Source organism: Ursus arctos, unplaced genomic scaffold (genome assembly GCF_023065955.2).
Source record: "Ursus arctos isolate Adak ecotype North America unplaced genomic scaffold, UrsArc2.0 scaffold_4, whole genome shotgun sequence".
In the NCBI taxonomy this organism is placed as follows: Eukaryota; Metazoa; Chordata; class Mammalia; order Carnivora; family Ursidae; genus Ursus; species Ursus arctos.
Genome location: NW_026623056.1, coordinates 6726034 through 6748141, shown reverse-complemented (window position 1 = coordinate 6748141; position 22108 = coordinate 6726034). Strand labels below are relative to the sequence as shown.

The 22108-nt window shown below is 34.5% G+C and overlaps 1 protein-coding gene across 6 annotated transcripts in view; it reads right to left on the bottom strand.

The window, feature by feature from the left end:
- Positions 1–22108, bottom strand: part of ECT2 (epithelial cell transforming 2) — a 70652-nt gene that overhangs the window by 17817 nt on the left and 30727 nt on the right. For all 6 annotated transcript variants that reach the window (XM_057306605.1, XM_048214995.2, XM_057306606.1 and 3 more), the window contains 6 exons: positions 13621–13689; positions 11698–11808; positions 10971–11067; positions 9119–9200; positions 3336–3414; positions 2856–2975 (listed from right to left, as the gene is read on the bottom strand). In XM_057306605.1, coding sequence (XP_057162588.1) covers positions 2856–2975; positions 3336–3414; positions 9119–9200; positions 10971–11067; positions 11698–11808; positions 13621–13689 — 558 coding nt within the window. The remainder of the gene's footprint in view (positions 1–2855; positions 2976–3335; positions 3415–9118; positions 9201–10970; positions 11068–11697; positions 11809–13620; positions 13690–22108) is intronic.

Below are 22108 nucleotides of genomic sequence, written 5' to 3'. Positions count from 1 at the left end.
CAACAAAAAGCCTTGAGTTCAGGAAGGAGAATAGTTGCTCTGGGATCTCAGTCTTGGGTTCAAAAGATAATTGATTTCAGTTTAAGATCAGAATTCACAATGATCTCAGATCCTGTACAAGGCATGGAGGGCAAAAGAGTAAATAACACAGAAACGGTTCTGGCTCTCGTGATATTTACGTACCACTGAGAAAGAGGGTAAAGAACTAACTAACTAAACAATACATTACGCAAATGGTACAAATAATAAAGTTAAGGTGCAGTGTTAAGATGTAACTTTATCTAAAACCGGGAACTCCTACAAGAGAAAGAGGTAGGTAAAGTAACTCTGGGAAAGACAGGAGCAAAATCAGAAAGAACTGAGTGATTCATAATGTACTGAATTCTGTGAATTTTATAAGGTCTTTAAATTTATTATTTTCATTTCCATGAAAGCCTAATGTACTATTTTGCCTTTTTAAAAGAACGTCTTTTTTGAGGTTGTAATCATCAACTGAAAGACAGTAACACGAAATGATTTAGGATAAGTTACTTAATGAATTGAGATTGGTCATCATCATGAATGACAAAGTATGGCTAAAAATGCACTACCCTGTGCTGGCTAATCAGAAAAGATCAAAAGGTGGTCAATATCACACTCACACTGAAGCAGAAATATGATCGAGATCTGTGTTACATTATTAAATATATTAATATAGGAAAAATAAGCAATAGACTTTCTTTAAATAATTTCCACTATCAATGTGAATATACTTTTAATTCAATTTGGCTAAGCAAATAATTTTAAAGTTCATTTTTAAAAAGGAAAAACAATAACAAGTACCAAAACTGATGACACAAATGTTAGCACATCAAGGTAAAAACTCAAAACACAGATAAAATATAAAAAGGAACATATGTCTGCAAATCCTCAATTAGTTTGGCTTCAGTAAAACAGCAACGGTCAAATTTTAGAGAAGTCAATATAGATTTTATCCATTTTAAATGTTTCTAACTTTTACCATATTCTTTACTCCAAATTTGCTAAGGTTTTTTTTTTTTTAAACAAGCTAAAGAATAAAAGTTTAGGATTATAAATCTTGAAGTCCAAATTGAATGTTAGAGATGGAGTTGTTTAAGTTAATATGACTCTAAGATAGGGAGCTAAGATAAACTAGAACAAAAAGTCAGTGCATTTAAGAAGATAAAGGAAATGAGGAACGGGGGTATCACATAATGGACTCGGAAGCTACAGGGACTAGCCAATGACAGGAATTAAAGTGGCGGGTAAGTCTCTGAGCCAGGTATAGAAAACTTCATGGAATTTGAAGACGCATGATCAAAAATTTAAAGTAAGCCACAACTCTCTCAGGATTAAGAGGATAAAACCCAGAATAGATTAGCAAACAAGTACAGACAATGGAGCCAGCTGATCTGGGCACTTCAATAGGAAAAACCTAAAAAAGGCTTTTAAGAGAAGCAAATTAATAGAAGTACTGAGCAACTATGTACAGTAAAACCTCACTGGAAACTGACTTTACCTAGCCCCTGTTCTCCAAAGCAAAGCAGGCTGAAGTTCTTCTTATGGGGTGACAGGTAGTTCAGAATTACCTGCCTCATGATTTTTTATGACTTTTTCAGTTCAGGGTATGTGTAGTATTTTCACTGTCTTTTGTGACATTACTGACCAATAAAAATACCATTTTTTATTAACCTCACTATAACAAATCTCTGCATTTAACACAAATCAAGTTTTGGTGAGATTTTATTACACCTGTAACTGCACATGGTTGGTTCTCTCAAAGTCCCTTGTATTTTATACTTTAAATAATAACGTATATAAGAGGACAGCACTTCAAGAGAAGTAGAAAAGGATAAAGTACAGACTTTAAAGAAAAAGGAAACCCATGAAATTACTTCAATGAAAGCAACAGCAAGCTACCCAATAACAGAAAGGTAAAAGGAGTCTTCTGGTTAATATTTGTTTTATCAAAATACAGGCTTTTTTTTCTGAGATAAAGGAAAATACACATCTTTATATCTCCCATTAGACTGTTCAGTTGTTTAAAAATACACTATTGGGGCGCCTGGGTGGCACAGTCAGTTAAGTCTGCCTTCGGCTCAGGTCATGATCCCAGGGTCCTGGGATGGAGCCCTGCATCGGGCTCCCTCCTCAGCGGGGAGTCTGCTTTTCCCTCTGCCTCCTACTCCCCCTGTTTGTGCATGCTCTCTCTCCCTCTCTCTGTCCAATAAATAAATAAAATCTTTTAAAAAATTAAAAAAATAAAAATACACTATTAAGAGTTGGAAAAGCACACAAAGATGACCCAATGTACCCACAGAATTAATATGGGGGAAATGCTTTAATAGATGAGAATTTTAGAATTATAATCATTGCACCCCATCTGATATACTAACCACTCACTCACCCTAAAACCTGCTGATTTAAGCAAGAATCAGGGGATCATAATTCATAGTAGTAAATAATGAAGTTACCCTATTCTTCAACAAAATACTGGCTCCCTCTTTGCTTGAAAAATCTACTAAATTTCAAAATTATTTTGTGGATCTTGAACAAACATACGTAGAAATGGAAAGCTCCTAAAATTCTAAGCATTTATTAGCATGAAAATAACCTAAATTTTCATTTTGACTTGGATGTTAAGTCATGAAAATTTATCATACTTCTTAGTATTAGGCCTTCTCTTAAAAGCATTCTATTAATGGCATTAAACCAACAAGTGGTCTCCAAAAAAAAGTGATTAAGTTAGCTTTACTTTAACTTGTACATTATACTTCAATCAAAGCTTGCTTTAAATATTCAGGCAAGTCACACAAATCAGCAGTGTTAATATACTACATTAAGTACAAATTTACCTCCAGGCAGTCATTGAAGAGAAAGAGAGTTACTTGCTCTCCTCTGTCACAGGGGTGTTCACCTAGAGAAATTGTTTCAACTCGTTGGACTAAGCTTCGGTGAGAAGACAAAAGATTAGCCTGTACAGAACGAAAATATTAGTAAAAGAGATCACTTGGTAGTAATCTTTTCAAAGTTATCATTTAAAAGAAAATGGTGCCAGGGCGCCTGGATGGCTCAATTGGTTAAGCTCTTGATTTTGGCTCAGGTCATTATCTCAGGGATCCAACCCCATGGTGGGCTCAGTGGGGAGTCTGCCTGAGATTCTTTCTCTCCCTCTCACTCTGCCCCTCTCCACCCTCCAGAATAAATCTTAAAAAAATAAATCTTAAAAAAAAGAAGAGAAAAAGATGGTGCCAAGATTCCTTTTATATTAAAACTACAGAATCTAAATAATAAGAAAGAAAATAAATTGACAATCATCAAAAATGAATACTTACTGGGCATCCATCTACTTCATAAACAACATCAAAAATTTGCTTTTGGGCTTCTGTTTTTCTCTTATCCTCGTTAATATGGCTGAAAAATTAATAAGTTTAGTTTTAAAACTTCAACTTTTAAAACAATAAACTATGAAAACTGCATACAAAGATATCTCATGTCACAGAAAAAAGATCTTCCATGTGTCTATCTTAATTTTGACAACTGAATCAGTTAAAATGTTTCCTAAAAGTAGCCCAGTATATTTAAAAAAAAAATTCCATAGAATCCTTCAGAAAATTTTTTACTATCTTCTTTCTATATTATTTTTTTTACTATACTCACTATATACTTCCTAAAATACATTAAACTTGTACAAACTTCAGGTTAACAGAAGTTCTAAGTGTAAGTTCAGTTAAGGTTTTTTGTAGGTCATTCCCAAGTCATATGCTAATCATTTTATTGAAACTAAGACTACTGCTTCCATACAAGATGAAGAAAGGAGGAAAGGATACACCTTATTCCTGAAACAACCAAAAAGCCATCAAGATATACAGAAATAGGGTTGGGGCACCTGAATGGCTCAGTTGGTTAAGTGTCCAATTCTTCTTGATTTTGGCTTAGGTCATGATCTCAGGATCATGAAATCAAGCCCGGCTCTACTCCATCCTGGGTGTGGAGTCGGCTTGAGATTCTCTCTCCCTCTCCCTGTGTCCCAAACACTCCCCTAGCCAACCCCCCCCCCACAGGGTGCTCTCTCTCTTGAAAGAAAGAAAGAGAAAAGAGAAGGAAAAGAAAAGATAAGATAAGAAAAGAGGTTATCAAGACACTGGGAAGTCAATTCCTATGTGACTGGAGACAAATAAGGCAAGCCCAACTTAATGCTATCTATAAAAGACAGACTTTAGATTCAAAGACATAAATAGGCAGAAAGTTAAATGATAGAAATCCTCTACCCAACAACAAAAAAATACACATTCTTCTTAAGTGTATATGGACCATTTTCCAGGTTAGGCCATAAAATAGGCCTCAAAAATTCTGAAAGGATTGAAATAATACAAAGTATCTCCTCCCACAACAATGGAGTAAAATTAGAAACAACAAAAGGAAACTGTGGAAATTCACAAGTATGTGGGAATTAAACAGCACACTCCTAAATAAACAATGGGTCAAGTAGAAATCATAAGGAAATTAGAAAATACTTAGGGAAAAAACAAAAACACAATATACGAAAATTATAGTATATGACTAAAGCAGTACCTATAAATTTATAGCTATAAATGCACATATAATAAAAAACAATTTCAAATCAATAACCTAAGCATGTTAGGTTATTGATTTAAGATTATTGATTTAAGATACCAGGGGAGAAAAACAAAGTAAATCTAAAGCAAGCAGAAAGAAAGGAATCATAGAATAGAAATTACTGAAATAGAGAATACAAAAAATAACAGAAAAATCAACAAAATTATTTGGCTCTTTGAAAAGATTGACAATATTGACAATCCTTTAGCTAGGCTGGCCAAGAAAAAAAAACGAAGACACAAATTACTAAAATCAGGAATAAAAGATGGGACATCACTACCAACCTTACAAAAACAAAAAGGATTATGGGAACACTATGGACAACTGCATGCCAACAAATTAGATAGCTTAGATGTAATGGACAAATTCCTACAAAGACACAAACGATAGAAACTGACTCAAGAAGAAATAAAAAGTCTGGATAGATCCATAACAATAAATTCAATTAGTGATTTTTAAAGCTCAAATGGCTTCACCGATGAATTCTACCAAACACCTAAAGAATTAATACCAATTCTTCCCAAGTTCTTCCAAAAAAGGAAATAACTTTCCAAAGTGGTCTATAAAACCAATATCAGCCTGATACCAAAGCCAGAAGACATGACTAGAAAATTGTAGACCAATATCCCTTATGAATATAGACACCAAAACCGTCAATGAAATACTAGCAAATCAAATCCAGCAACATAAAAAAGATGCAGCATAACCAAGTAAGATCTTACCGCAGGAAATACAAGCTTAAGAAGCAAAAATCAATAAATGTAATACACCATACCAATAGAATAAAGGACAAATACTACATGATCACTTAAATAGAGAAAAAGCATTTGACAAAATCCAATGCCCCTGCATGATAAAAACACTCAACAAACTAGAAATAAGTAAGAACTTCCTCAATCTAATAGAGGGAATCTATAAAAGTCCCAAAGCTACTATCACACTCACTAGTGAAAACCTGAATGCTTTTCCCCTAAAATCAGTTACAGGACAAGAATAGGATGTTCAGTCTAACCACTTCTATTAAACATTGTAGTGGAGCTTCTGGCCAGTGCAATAAGCACATGAAAAAATGCTCAACATCATTTGTTGTTAAAGAAAACCCAAGTCAAAACTACAATGAGATATCAATAGACATACACATCTATTAAAATTTCACAAATTAAAATAACCACGTGAGAGTTGGTAAGGACATGGAATCACTGATATTCACCATATACTGTTGGTAGGAATGTGAAATAGTACAACTACTTTGGAAACAGTTTCGCAATTTTTTAAAAGTTATACATACACCTACTACATGACCTAGCCATTCCTACCACCAGGTATTTATCCAAGAGAATGGAAAGCATATATTCATAGAAAGACTTGTTCACAAATGTTCATACCAGCTTTATTTGTAAGAGGCAGAGACCGGCAAACAATCAAAATTTCCACCAACACATGAATGGATACGTCAGTTGTGCTACATCCATACAATGGACAACAATAATGAGCAATGCACTACTGATAAGAGCAACCCTAAGGACTAATTTCAAAACAATCATGCTAGTGAAAGAAGACTGACAAAAGACAATGTATTGTCTGATTCTATTTAGATAAAATCTTAGAAAATGGAAATTATACGATAAAAACAATAGCAGCTGTTACCCTAGCATAAGCAGGACTGGGAGGGGCAGGAAAAGGGATTACCAAAAGGCATGAGTAAACTTTTGGAGGTGACAGAAATGTCCCTTATCTTGATGGTAGTTAGTGATGGGTTTCATGGAAGTATACATACACCAAAATTAATCAAACTATATTTGAAACATAATATAGTTTAAAAAACAAACAAAAAAACACATACATACTAAAGCTACTAGAGCATCGATCTATAACAAATTAATCTGTATAAGCTAATAAGCATGTGTGGGCACCTGGGTGGCTCAGTCGGTTAAGGATCTGCCTTCAGCCCAGGTCATGATCCCAGGGTCCTGGGATCGGGGCTGCATCAGACTCCCTGCTCAGCAGCGAGTCTGTTTCTCCCTCTGCTCCTCCCCCCCACTTGTGCGTGCTCACTCTCTCTCTCTCTCTCTCAAAAATAAACAAAAATTTAAAAAATAATAAGCTAAGCATGTATAACTAATGTAAGAATCTAATTTTAGGGGATTTTCATTTGTTTAAATAGCAAGGACTAGTTAATTGGCACTATCTCTTTTATTTCCTTTTCCTGAAAAATTATAGTTTCAATCAACCATAGTAAGCATTTAAAACCTAGGCTAAATATTCAAAAATCTCAAGAACACAGATGTGGTCAAACTCTATTAGGTTTATAAATTAGCATCACAATTCAACATTAAAATAGCAGCTCTTATAACTCAACATTTACTGAAAACCTATTATGAGCATAGCATTTAGGATAAGGATAGATTAGAAAGATTCTTAAAGTCTCAGAAAGCTTAAATAATGTTGAAAAGGAAAGAAATCTTTAATCACCTGTCTTATCAGGATGGGTCTTTATCCCTAAAGCTGCCAATTGATACTATTCTAAGGGAGAAAACAAGTCAAATGACTATTCCCTACTTAGGTTACTCCATAATCTTTGTTTATAAAACATATTATACATAAATAACAACTAGTATAAGCTACCATCGAAATAATACTGGTAAAGTACTCTACATACCAAATAGATAAATTGGGCAAGTAATAACCTTACAGCTTTCTCTTTCGGGAACATAAGTTAACACTGACTGTCTACTTCATAGTTTGTTGAAAAGATCAAAATAAATTATGTGCAGAGTACGTTAAATTATTAAGTGTTGAAGAAAAAAACTATTATCCTGGCCCCAAAATACCAAAGCAAAAGCATGAAGGCTGGCTGATCAACATATAAAATATAAACATAAGCAAAAAGCATGTGTAACCCTTTCAGCAAAAACAGAAACTGTTATTTGCTATTTTGAGCATTATTCTATTGTTGGACCCTCTCTCTAGGCTAGTAAAGTCTCTAAGAGCTCCTTTGCAAGTATTTTAAGAAACTGTTTCATATAGAAGCACCTCAGGGAATCTCAGAAGTCATTTAACTAAATCTATTAAACATGTTGATGACAAAGTCCAAACAGTTGAAGTGCCCTCACCCTCCATGAGGCAAACAATTAATAGCAACAGTTTTCATTTCTGATTATAATAATCAAGAAAGATCATTTCTGGGGCTCCTGGGTGGCTCAGTCGGTTAAGCATCTGCCTTTGGCTCAGGTTATGACCCTGGGACGGAGCCCCACATCAGGCTCCCTGCTCAGCCTGTCTCTCCCTCTCCCTCTGTCGTTCCCCCTGCTTGTGTTCTCTCACTTGCTCTCTAGCTGTCAAATAAATAAAATCTTAAAAAACAAAAAAATTAAAATGTAAAAAATAAAAATAAATAAATAAAAGATCTTTTTTAAGTTTATTTACTTATTTATTTTTAAATAATCTCTATACCCAACTTGGGGCTTGAACTCACAATCCCTAAGACGATACACATACACACACACACACAGAGCCATCAAAAAATATTACTCAGCCATCAAAAAAATGAAACCTTGCCACTTGCAATGGCATGGATGAAACTAGAGGGTATTATGCTAAGCAAAATAAGTCAATCAGAGAAAGACAATTATCATGATTTCACCCATATGTGGAATTTAAGAAACAAAACAGAGCATAGGGGAGAGAAGGGAGGGAAAAAATAAAATAAGATGAAATTAGAGAGGGAAACAAACCATCAGAGACTCTTAATCATAAGAAACAAACTGAGGGTTGCTGGGGGCGAGGGGGATGGGGTAACTGGGTGAGGGGCATTAAGGAGGGCATGTGATGTAATGAGCACTGGGTGTTATATACAACTGATGAATCACTGAACTCTATCTCTGAAACTAATAATACACTATATGTTATTTAATTGAATTTAAATTAAAAAAAGAAAGATCATTCCTGATTAGAGCTATGTCTCCAAGTTAGACCCACAGTAATTAGCCTAAGTTTAACAGTTAAGCACCCAAGTCAATTCCACAGAGTTTATACTTTTAATACATCTCCAACCAACCCTACCAATTTGTACTCCATTAAATTCAAGGTAAGAAACAAAAAGTCAAAAGTAAAAGTGAAAGAAGTATTATAAATCTTTTCTTTTTATTTCACCACGGTCAACTTCCTGAGTTACATTTGGGTAGTTTAAATGAAGACAAGAACATGCTATGACTGGAGGTATAGGAAGAACATGTCCGGAAGCACATTTATTATGAATTTCTAAATCATTGTTACTTTCTATGCATAATAGTTTAATACCTTAAGAAAAAAATGTTTTTGATTAATCAAGGTATTCTTACAATACTCCTCTCTCATTTTAATGTGAAAATATTAGAAAAATAAGATATCACTTTATAAAAATTTGCTACTGACATTTTTCTCTCCATTTATGATTCTAATTGTCATACAATTCCATTTTCATCTAGGAATCAATAAGAAATTGAAATAATGCACTTACGTCATTACTTCCTTTAGTGATCCAATAGCTTTTTCTAGAGTGCTTTTGTCAGGATTGTCTTCAGCTGTATGCTTCTTAAGATCTGTTATGATAAAATGGTTTTTTTCCATTATTAGAAAAATAGTAGAAAAAAACCCCCAGTAGTTTTTTATCCAAGACTTCAAAATACTGTCCATCTTGGAGCGCCTGGGTAGCTCAGTTGGAAATGTCTAACTTTGGTTCTGGTCATGATGTCAGGGTCCTGGGATAGAGCCCCATGTTGGGGAGCTTAGCGGGGACCCATCTGCTTATCCCTCTCCTTCTGCCCCTCCCCCTGCTCATGGTCTCTCTCTCTCTCTAAAAAATAAATAAAATCTTTTAAAAAAAATAAAATGCTGTCCATTTTGATAGGTTGATTAATTTTTAAAGGTATTACCTAAGCTTTACTTCAAAAAAAATTTTATGCCATGTTCTCTTAGGAGCTCTCTTCTTCCAAATTTGTTAAGGTTTCCATATTTTTTATTGACTAAATTTTCAGAATATGGACACATTTTCTTACACTGCCATCTCAATTCCCTTTTAGTAAAGCTTGGGGACACCTAGGTTCCTCAAAGTCTCTCCAAAGTGCTGAATGAAAACACACAATCCTCAATTAGAGAAGTCATTATATGTTATATTTCATATTGGAGCCCATGGATCTATCACAGAGAGCATTCAGTAACCTTGAAAGCAGGTTTTGTTTAACTTAGAGGTTCAAGACATACTGGTACTTTGACTCTTATCCAGGTTAAGTTCCTCATGCCATGTTCCATCTCCATGCCAGGTTCCCTAGTACTATGCCCATCCAGTCTCTAAGTTGGAATGTTAGGAGAAAGGCTTAGAAACTATTTGATAGATTTCTACATGTACTTAATGAAGATAAGTAAATAATCAAAAAAATGCCTCGTAAAGTTAAATCACACTGTTTTGTTCATGTAGTCTCCTTATAATCTTAAAAAACAGGACAGCTTTTGAAGACGGGGGAAATCATCTTATAAACTAACTATTCTAACCTACATTAGATATCCCTTAAAAAATGATCAATTTTTTAAATTACTACAATTAATATATTACCCAAAATATTTTAAAGAGAAAAAATAGATTAAACAGTCCCAAAATTAGCCTCCTTATCTGCTGCTATCCATACTAATGTGCTTAACATTTGGGTATCAAAATACTTTATTACAAACTTATTCCTGTTTGTAATTTAGTCTTCATACTTAATTTTAAAAATATAAAAATTGACCCTGTCCTAAAAATATTCACTACTTTAGTCAGCTAAATGTAAAGGCATATACATATGCTTTTCTTTTGCTACAGGCAAAATTTATTTATAAAATTTAACTGTAAAAAAATAAACTCTCTAAGATCTAGAATAAATGGATGCAGGCTTCAAGACTGTTCTGCACAATCTAAGAAAGAAAGTAAGCATTAGACCAAGTATACAGAACTTTTAAAGATTCAGAGAAGGACTAAATAAATTGAGACATGAATTATCTCTCATCTTGTGATTTCGTGGGTGAGTTTTGTTTACATGGATGTAAACTGATTTTGAATTAATGACACACCATGAAATGTAAGGCTTTCCGTAGAGAAACAAAAACTAAAATAATAGTCATTGTAATTGATAAGGTAACAAAGCATTTTAGGAGACTGAATTATTGTAGTACCTGTGATTTTAAGATTATCCACAAAGATATTTTCTATGTAAGACATAAACTTCTAATGCTGAAATCTAAGAAAACTATGAAAATGAAAAGAATTTCAAAATTTTTAGAGCAAAACAATTCCATAAAAACAATCAAAATAGTCTGAAAACAGATCAGACAAGTACCATTTAAAAGTAAGGCAACACTGGGTAACCTCTGTACTGGTCGAATGAGAAGTTCAACAAGGCTTTGCCGTCCACATTCTGGTTTAGCTTGATTTATCTAAAAGGAATTAATTTAACAATAAAAAAAAGGTTTTCTGCAAAGATTAAACACCTTACATTTATTAGATTACACCTTAGTACTAGTGCCCTGAAAAGAACTAACAGAAGAGATGGGATGGCAGTTGTTCTCTGGAAGACTACTGTGGTTGAATAATCTTCCAGGACCTGAAATGACCTCCTGGCCACTCAAGGATTAACATCTTAAACACAAAGTGAGTTTCTCTGCACACTCCTATAAATTCCACACCATTCACAAGAAAAAACAGTTTTTGAAGTATTAAGTATGCTGATACCATTGAGTAAACAAAATAAAGCACTGGTAAAGAAAAAAAAAGTCCTTAAAGGCAAAACCAAATCACACTGACAAATGTCTGAGAACTAAAACATGTACAACTTTAAAAAATATGAGTACCTCCAGAAAACATTTTCATTCACTCAGCTCCCTCTTGGCCTCTGCTACCTAAATCTTCTGAAGCCTTATATCATTGCCACTCTCAGGTCTGGCTAAAGTTAACAGGTTAAACATTAAGGTGTTCTTACATGGATAGATTTTTACTAAAAGCATAATTTAAATGAACTCCTTCAGAAATTATTCTCAGATTTTTTATTTGAAAGAATTGCAAATTACCTTCAGAAAAGCATGAAATCTTGGTTTCTGTTTTTCACATTTAATAATTGTTTCCTTGCTCATTTCAAAGAAGTTTACAAAGGGAGGGTAAGTTTTTACCAAATCTTTTGACTAGGAAGAAGAAGAAAAAACACATTAATTTGTTATACATGTTACCCTTAGGTCATAAAATTTAAAGTCAAATAATAAAGTCAAAACCTGACATACTGGAGGCAAAAGAAAATTTTATATAAGTTTCTTCTCAAATTAAATATAGAAATTTTATGAATTTCTCATTGATGAGTTAACTGCTAACCAAAATGCATCAACTGGTACACATAGCCTAAAACTTGAAAAGCAAAGGCTCAGAAAGAAACGAAAGTATATTAATGCTTATTGTATTGATATAAACATGACAAAGTTTAAAAACTTCTGTAAGTTCAGAATATAGTAATTAGTACCCAAGAACATGGTATTATTTGTTGACGAATCCAAACCACCATTTATTTATTTTTTTTTTTTTAAAGATTTTATTTATTTATTTGACAGAGATAGAGACAGCCAGCGAGAGAGGGAACACAAGCAGAGGGAGTGGGAGAGGAAGAAGCAGGCTCATAGTGGAGGAGCCTGATGTGGGGCTCGATCCCATAACGCCGGGATCACGCCCTGAGCCGAAGGCAGACGCTTAACCGCTGTGCCACCCAGGCGCCCCCAAACCACCATTTAAAAGATCAATTATATTCCCAAAAACTCAAGAACAAAAAAAGGAAAAATGTCTTGGCTAACTGAGGAGACTAATAGGCATCAAAAAGACATGTGACACAACAGTCATGGAAAGAGCCCAGATGTCTACTGACAGATGAATAGATAAAGAAGATGCAGTGTATATATATACAACGAAATATTACTCAGTCATCAAAAAGAATGAAATCTTGCCATTTGCAAGGACCTGGATGGAACTAGAGCATGGTATTATGCTAAGTGAAAGCAGTCAGTCAGGGAAAGACACCATATGATTTCACTCACACGTGGAATTTAAGAAACCAAACAGATGAACACAGGGGAAGGGAAGGAAAAATAAAATGAGATGAAAAGAGAGAGGGAGGCAAACCTCTTAACTCTAGGAAACAAACTGAGGGTTGCTGGAGGGGGGAAGGGTGGGCAGATGGGGTAACTGGGTGATGGTCATTAAGGAGCACACTTGAAGTAATGAGCACTGGATGTTGTATGCAACTGATGAATCATCAAATTCTACCTCTGAAACTAAAAAAAAAAAGAAAAAAAAGTGAGCAGAAAAAGATATGTGACAATAATCTGCATATTTGGAATTCTCAACCAACCAGAAAAAAAAACATGTTTAAGACTATACGGTAAGGATGGAAGTTAGGAGAAGGCTTCAGAAAACTACATGTGTCAGAACTCAAGGAACTGAAACATATAAATTATATTCAAAGAGACTAAAAGACACTTACAAACCCTATTCTCAGCACCTCTTTCAAAATGAATTTACTTTATTTGATAAAATTAATAAGCTATGTGGTTCCTACCCTAGTAAAGAAAAAGCAGTTCATTAGAAGCTTTTATAAAGAGACACAATGACAGCAAAAAATGGTATCAACTAAAAAGGAAAGAAACCTCAACTACAGAAAATTTCAAATGAAAATCAATCTGTGACCAGGCAAATAACTTGATATATAATAAGGTGAGTACAGCACAGTATGACAATTAGTGTTCCTAACAATGACCTTGGGTTTCAAGAAAGTGTTAACTTATATATAGCAAATATGTTTCAGAAGACAAGAACACTTCCGATATATTTTACAAACACAACTATGTCAAAGTTTTGAAAGCTCTCACATTTAAACAAGTAACTGTCATTCCCTGCGAGTACTTAATGAGATGATGCTTTAACCTGAAATCCTAAAAAAGAAATAAAATACTTACATATTTAAGAAAGATGTCACCAATACTTTTGCTCTCATCCCAATTAACAATAAGGTCTTCAAGATCATCCTAAAAGAGCACAAATTGAAACATTTAAGCTTGAACTTGACAATCCCTTCAACATCTGTCAATATTTTTGAAATATTTGAAAGAAGCACCTTACGAAGTATCTTAATTTGATGTGCAAAGCAATTAATATAACACATTCTTTCACTTCAACAAGGAATTAACTTTTTGACTAGGAGGAAAATATCCTTTGAATAATAATTAAGAAAATATAAAGAGTGTTAAGTCAATAAGACTAAGCCTAACTTTCCAAATTGATATGACAGCTAAGCATCTTTTCCTATTAACTATAAAGTTGATTGCTATTATTAATTATAGAAACTACTTTCGATCTTGCTGCTGAAGCATCTTATTTAACATCAGCCATCTGAAACTGTAATCTCTAACAGGTCAGCAAATTTTATTTAAAGGGCCAGATGGTAAATATTTTAAACCTTGCAGGCCACATGGTTTCTGTTACAAGTACTCTGTCCTTGTACTGTGGAAGCAGCCATGGACAATTCATAAGCAACCAAATGTGCCTGTATTTCAATAAAACTTTCTTTACCAAAACAAGCAAAACTACCAAAATCCCAAACTAACTGGATTTGGCCCATCAACCATAGTTTTGCTAATCCTGATCTATAAAACTCCTCTATTGTCATCCTACAATATGAAATATTTATAAAAAAATTAGAAGACATGTAAAAGCATTATAATAAAACATAAATCAGATGATAAAATGAGATGCCAAGAAACGATACATTCCCTGACTGAAATTCTAAAAGTGACATTAAAGTAGAAATTAATCAATAAGTTCTTATAACCAAAAGTTCTCCAAGTGTCAACCACAGGCCCCCACAGAACATCTTCTTAGTGGTATTCATGAGATTAAAACTATTTTCATTACAATACTAAAGCTCTATTCGACTTTTTCATTCTAATTCTCTCAAATCATACAATAGAGTTTCTTAGCAGCTACATGATGTGTGATACTGCAACAGACTGAATTCAGAAGCAGATATGAGAAACGGTCTTCTCTTTAACCAGACAGAAAAAATGTAAAACAGTGTCACTCTCCCACTATTTCTGCTTTGGAAATTATTCTCCATAAAGATTATATTATTTATGCTACTCACATAATGAGTTATCATTACTTTAAATGTATTAATATAATTTTTAAATTGGATTGGATATCCACATACAAAAAGATGAACCCTCTCACTTTACCCAAAAATTAATTCAAAACGGATTATACATCTAACTATAGAACTAAAACAATACAACTTTTAGAAGAAAACATAACCTTTAAAACTTTAAGTTAGGCAAAATTTCCTAGATATGAAAGCAAAAGCACAGTACATAAAAAATGGATAAACTGGACTTCATCAAAATTGAAAACTTTTGTACTTCAAAAGATACCATTAAAAATATGAAAAGACAACCAACAATAGACTGAGAGAAAATATGTACGAAACACATGGCTGATAAAGGACTTGTATCTAGCATTTATAGAGAACACTTGCACCTCAATAAGATGACAAACAGCCCAATTAAAACATGAGCAACTGAACTAAACACACATTTCACCAAATATAAAAATGACTAATAAGCATGTGAAAAGATGCTCAACATCATTAATCACTAAGGAAATGTATACCGAGGACACAATAAGGGGCACCTGGCTGGCTCAGTCAATGGAGCACCCCACTCTTGATCTCGGGGTTTTAAGTTCGAGCTCCACACGTTGGGTGTAGAGATTACTTAAAAATAAAATCTTAAAAAAGCAAAAAAAAAAAAAAAATGAGATACCATATCACATCCTAGAATGGCTTAAAAAAAAGGTTAAATAGTGGCGAGAACGTGGAGAAATTTGAACCCCATACATCACTGATAAGAATGTAAAATGATGTAAAAGCCTGGCAGTTTCTGAAAAGTTTTAAATATAAGACTACCAATATGACCCAACAATTCTATTCCCAAGTATCTACTAAAGAGAAATGAAAGCATGCCCACACAAATATCTGCACACAATGTTCATAGCAGCATTATTCATAATTGCCAAAAACTGGAAAAATCCTAAATTTCAGTCAACTGGTGACAGGATAAAGAAATGTGGCACAGCCATATAATAGAATATTATCTGTCTATACAAAGGAACAAACTACTAATGTGCTACATCATACAGGAAATTCAAAAATATGCTATGTGAAAGAAGTCAGACATAAGACACAATATACTGTATATTTGCATTTGTATGAAATGCCCAGAAAAGGCAAATTTATAGAGACAGAAACTAGATTAGTTGCATCACTTAGTAAAGTCATTAAATCATTGAATAGTATGTTTGAAATAGGTGAATTTAAAGACATATAAAATGTACCTCAATAAAGCTGTTAAAAAATCTGAAGCATCTTGAAAAACATTTTTAAATTTTCCATTTTAATTTCAAAACCAGTTAATACCAACTGATAAAACCCACATTAACAAAAGTTCTTCAATAGTTTAGGAATTAAAAGGGACCCTGAGACCAAGTAATTTAACTATCGTCCTACACTAGCAGATTCAGGAAAGTTTTAAAAAGGGGGAAAAAAAATTACTCCTGGTAGCAGAAAAAGTACTTAACAACCCAAAAGTCAAGAACTAAGATTTAACAATTTAAAATTGCACTTGAAAGAAACAAAAGAAAGATAAAGTTTATAAATGAGACTAACCTTGGGTCAATATAATGTAGTAGATTCTGCACTGACTAGCTAGTTTTAAGTACTAGCTCTAGGGTTTGTTCTGTGTCCTTGGGCAAGTTATTTAACCTCTAAGTGTCTCAATTTCCGATTCTGAAAAATGAGGATATTAATAATTTTTCTCTCAAAGGATTAAATTAATTAATACTTGTTCAGTACTTAGAAGAATCCTGAGGGGTGCCTGGCTGACTCAGTTGATAGAACATATGACTCTTGATCTCAGGGTTGTAAGTTTGAGCCCCGCATTGGGTGTAAAGATTATTTAGAAATAAAATTGTTAAAAAAAAAAAAAAGAACCTTTAACAGATTATAGTGCTGAGTAAGCTATTATTAAACTATATTTACCTATATATTTAATATCAAGTACACAGAATATTCAGAAAACTGTGATACAAAAGAGAAAAAACTTACAGCTCTGGCAATCTAATCTAGTGGTCCTTTTTTGAAGTGTAAAAAACTGGGTGCCTGGGTGGCTCAGTCAGTTAAACGTCTGCCTTTGGCTTCAGTCATTATCTCAGGGTCCTGGGATAGAGCCCTGCATTGGGCTCTCTGCTCAGCGGGGAGTCTCCCTCTCCCTCTGCCCCTCTCTCTGCTTGTGCACGCTCTCTCTCTCAAATAAATAAATTAATTAAATGTGCAAAAAACTGTAAGATGGCTGTATATACTTATATAAGAACATTGCTATCAGAAAGCAATATCATCTCTAGACACTCTGAAAAACAGTCTATTTCTGGTGAACTTTGAATTCCTAATGTTTGTTGACTAAGCATTTCTGCCTTCATGAACGGTTACCTCAGGAGCAATGTAATAAAGGAATTAAGGCTTAGAGAGATCAAGCAATTTGACTCAAATCACACTGCTGTGAACCAGTATTCAAACTCAAGTAGTCTAACTCCAGATTCCATTATTCCACTTGATCTATACCATAGTTCCTCTCCATTACAAATGGGGAGTCAGAAAGGCAGGTAAGCCCCCAAGAGCATTATTCATAGTGCCATCATCTCTTACAACGTTTCTATAGGAAAATGCTTCACCCAATTTAGCACAGACACTAGGATACATCTCCTTCTCCTTGTCCATAACACATCAGGAATTCTCCATAGGATTCTCCCAGATTTACCTCCTGGCCATAACAAAGAAGAATTCTGTAGTTCTAAGACACAGAGCAGAGCTCCCACAGCCTGTTAGAAAAGTAGAGAAAGTAAACAAATGGAACTAAGAGAGCTGAGCTACTTCCTTCTTTTCTTCCTTGTTAAGATCTCTTCTGTACTGAATGGGAGAAGATATTTGCAAATGACATTATCAGATAAAGGGCTAGTATCTAAAATCTATAAAGAACTTATCAAACTCAACACTCAAGGAACAAAAAATCCAATCAAGAAATGGGCAGACGACATGAACAGATATTTCTGCAAAGACATCCAAATGGCCAACAGACACATGAAAAATGCTCAATATCACTCGGCATCAGAGAAATACAAATCAAAAGCACAATGAGATACCACCTCACACCAGTTAGAATGGCTAAAACGAACAAGTCAGGAAATGACAGATGTTGGTGAGAATGTGGAGAAAGGGGATCCCTCCTACACTGTCGGTGGAAATGCGAGCTGGTGTAGCCACTCTGGAAAACAGTATGGTGGGTCCTCAAAAAGTTCAAAATAGGGGCGCCTGGGTGGCTCAATCGTTAAGCGTCTGCCTTCGGCTCAGGTCATGATCCCAACATTCTGGGATCGAGCCCTGCATCAGGCTCCCTGCTCAGCGGGAGGCCTGCTTCTCCCTCTCCCACTCCCCCTGCTTGTGTTCCCTCTCTCGCTGCCTCTCTCTCTGTCAAATAAATAAAATCTTTAAAAAAAAAAAAAAAAAAGTTCAAAATAGAGCTACCCTACGACCCAGCAATTGCACTACTGGGTATTTATCCCAAAGATACAAATGTAGTGATCCAATGGGTCACGTGCACCCCAATGTTTATAGCAGTAATGTCCACAATAGCCAAACTATGGAAAGAGCCCAGATGTCCATCGGCAGATGAATGGATGAAGATGTGGTGTGTATACACACACACACACACACACACACACACACACACTGGAATATTACGCAGTCATCAAAAAAATGAAATCTTGCCACTTGCAACGACATGGATGAACTAGAGGGTATTATGCTAAGCGAAATAAGTCAATCAGAGAAAGACAATTATCATATGATCTCACTGATATGTGGTATTTGAGAAACAATGCAGAGGATCATAGGGGAAGAGAGGAAAAAATGAAACAAGAAGAAACCAGAGAGGGAGACAAACCATAAGAGACTCTTAATCTCAGGAAACAAACTGAGGGTTGCTGGAGTGGAGGGAAGGATGAGGTGGCTGAGTGATGGACACTGGAGAAGGCATGTGTTGTGGTGAGCACTGTGTATTGTGTAAGACTGATGAATCACAGACCTGTACCCCTGAAATAATACATTTTATGTTAATAATAGATAAACAAATAAATAAATAAAGATGAGGGCATGAGAAGTAAAAAAAATTAAGAAATGAGACTAAAAAAAAAAAAAGATTTCTTCTGTACTGTTATTATCTACTCTTATTTAAGATGGATTTCTCTTTTACCTAGCTCACTGCACAATAAACTAAATTAGCAGATTTCCCAATATACATACCTGTTCCTGAAAGAAGCACCAGGGTACCTTGAGACTTACACTAAATTAACAAAGGATAAACATACAAAGAAAAAATACTCTATCCTATCCCTCCCTTTCCTTTTGTTTCATCATACTTCCATACAAAAGCAGGGATTTGTACCGTCAAGGACGAATCTTGATAAATCCTGAAGATATATTCACACATAGGAAAAGAGAATGTTGACAACAATCTCAAAAATTCTCATCTTAATCTAAATATCATCAGTGTACTACCTTGGGAGTCAAACTAAGAATGAGGCCAAGGTGTCCATATAATATCTAGATAAGGGAATACCGACTTCCAGTCCTGATCTGGACATTTAAAAACAGCATGACCACCATTCAGCAAACATTTACTGACAGAAATCTAAGTGCCAGACACAGTGGTTGTAAACACAGTGAGTAAAAGCTAGTTTTAATCCTTCACAAAACTTCTGAACATTGGTTTACACAACTTCTGAATTTAGATTATTAATATGAATTGCTATTGTTATTTATTGAATGCTCAGTGTCAAGCACTAGGCTTAGTGTCTTCCAAATATGTAAAAAATTTAAAAAAAATTTCACAACAACCCCAAGCTAGACACTTACTAACCCCATATTAGAGATATGAAAACAAGCACTTAACTACCTGACTTCATACCCAAATACGTCTTATTCCACAGTCCACCATCTGTAACCGCAATACCATAAAATACATACACACCAGAATACTGTATTAACTTCTCAGAATACTGTATTAACAAGATGAAATGAAAAACTACAAATTTAGGACACGTTTACAGTTTATTCCTCTACATACTGAAAGAGTATGCATCTACAGCATGATCAAGAAGCAATATATCATTATTAACAGCCAAGACATGAAACAACCTAGTGCCCATCAATAAATGGACAAAGAAAACGTGTATGTATATATAATGGAATATTATTCAATCATAAAAAAGAAAATCCTGCCATTTGCAACAAAGATGAACCTTGAGGGCATTATACTAAGTGAAGTAAGTCAGAGAAGGACAAACACTATATGATCTCACTTACATGTGGAATCTAAAAAAACCCAGACTAACTGATTAAATAAATAAAACCAAACTCATATTAGAACATATAAGTGGTTGCCAGAGCCAGGATGGGAGTCGGGGGAGGCAAAACAGGCAAAGGTGGTCAGAAGGTACAAACGTCCAGTTATAAGGTAAGACCTGAGGGTGTAACATACAGCATAACTATGGTTAACAATATTGTACTGCATGTTTGGAAGTTGCTGAGAGAGTAGATCTTAACAGTTCTCACCACAAAGAAAAAAGAATTTGTAACTATGTGTGGTGATAGATGCTAACTAAATTTATTCTGATCACTTCACAATATATACACATATCAAACCATTAAGTCGTATACTAAAACTAATACAATGTTATGTCAATTATACCTCAATTTTTAAAAAAAGCAAAATAGCTTTAGGGTTTAAGAAAACAGACTTTGAAGTCAGATAAACAAGTGTTCAAATCCTGGATCCTGGATCCACCATTTATTAGATGACTTGACTTCAGAAAAATTAAATTTCTGTGTGTAGCAGTTTCGCATCTATAAAACGTAGACAATAATACCAACTTCTTGGTACATTCGAATAGATGTGGCAGTACTTGATGGCTAGCTACATTTTAAAAGAAGGGAAAAAACTGCTATGTATTAAAAAAAAACAAGAAAATACTAAAAAATGTTTAAATTTGGGTGATGAGATTATGGGTATTTTCTTTTCTTTTTTTTTTTTGAAGATTTACTTATTTATTTATTTGTCAGAGAGCGAGCAAGCATGCACAGGCAGGGGAAACAGCAGGCAGCAGAAGAAGCAGGCTCCCTCCTGAGCAAGGAGCCCGATGTGGGACTCAGATCTCAGGACCCTGGGATCCTGACCCGAGCCAAAGGCAGATGCTTAACTGACTGAGCCATTCAGGTGTCCCAAATTATGGGTATTTTCTATTCCTCTTTTCTTCACTCCTGATTTTACAAATCTTTGACAAGATGTATTGGTTTCATGGTAAAAAGAACACAGGCTTTGAAATTTTTTCTTCAAAAATTTTGTTTATTCATATTAGAGAGAGAAGGAGATTGTGCAAGCAGTGGGGGGAAGGGAGGGGCAGAGCGAGAGGCAGAGAATCTCAAGCAGACTCTGCTCTGAGCATGGAGCCTGATGCGGGACTCAATTTCACGGCCCTGACATCATGACCTGAACCAGAACCAAGAGTCGGATACTTAACCCGACTGAGCCACCCAGGAGCCCCACACACTGAAATTTTTAAATGTGTGACAAACCTGAAATCAGCTAAAAAACAACTAATAGTTGAAATATTGGTAATCAAACTTTCTTTTTTTTTAATAATAATTTTTATTATGTTATGTTAGTCACCATACAGTACATCCCAAGTTTTTGATGTAAAGTTCCATGATTCATTACTTGTGCATAATCCAACTTTCTAGACAAAGCTTAAAGAATTGTTACACATGAGAAAACTAAAGAGTGACAATCACTTTCAAAGCTCCAGTGAATCAGAGAACATGATTTTCTCAACTGAGATTATGATCCTGTACACATAACAGTATAACATTTTATATTAGAAGAGCACTTGCACACCCAGACTGGATAAATGACTGACACAAATTCAAATAGATCCACAAATTAGCGGTAGAACACCAAGATGAAAACCTACTTGCCTTACCACTCTACCTTTATGCCTCTCAGTGCTTCTTATGAAAGAAAAAAAAAAAGAAAACTTTTCAAATATTCAGAAACCTAACTGGACATAAGGATAAAGTAGGCTGAAACTCTGTAGCTTTTTAAGAAAATAAAGATTCCTTCAGAGCTCCCTTTAGATCCAGAAATAACTGAAATATGATTGTGGGTTTTGATAAAATATAAAAGTAAGTGTTTGATAAATTGCATTTTTCTTAACTTATAGATCTTTTATATTTTGTTTATAATGTGCAGTAAAATCAAAAGTACTTTAATGTACTTGTTTAAATAC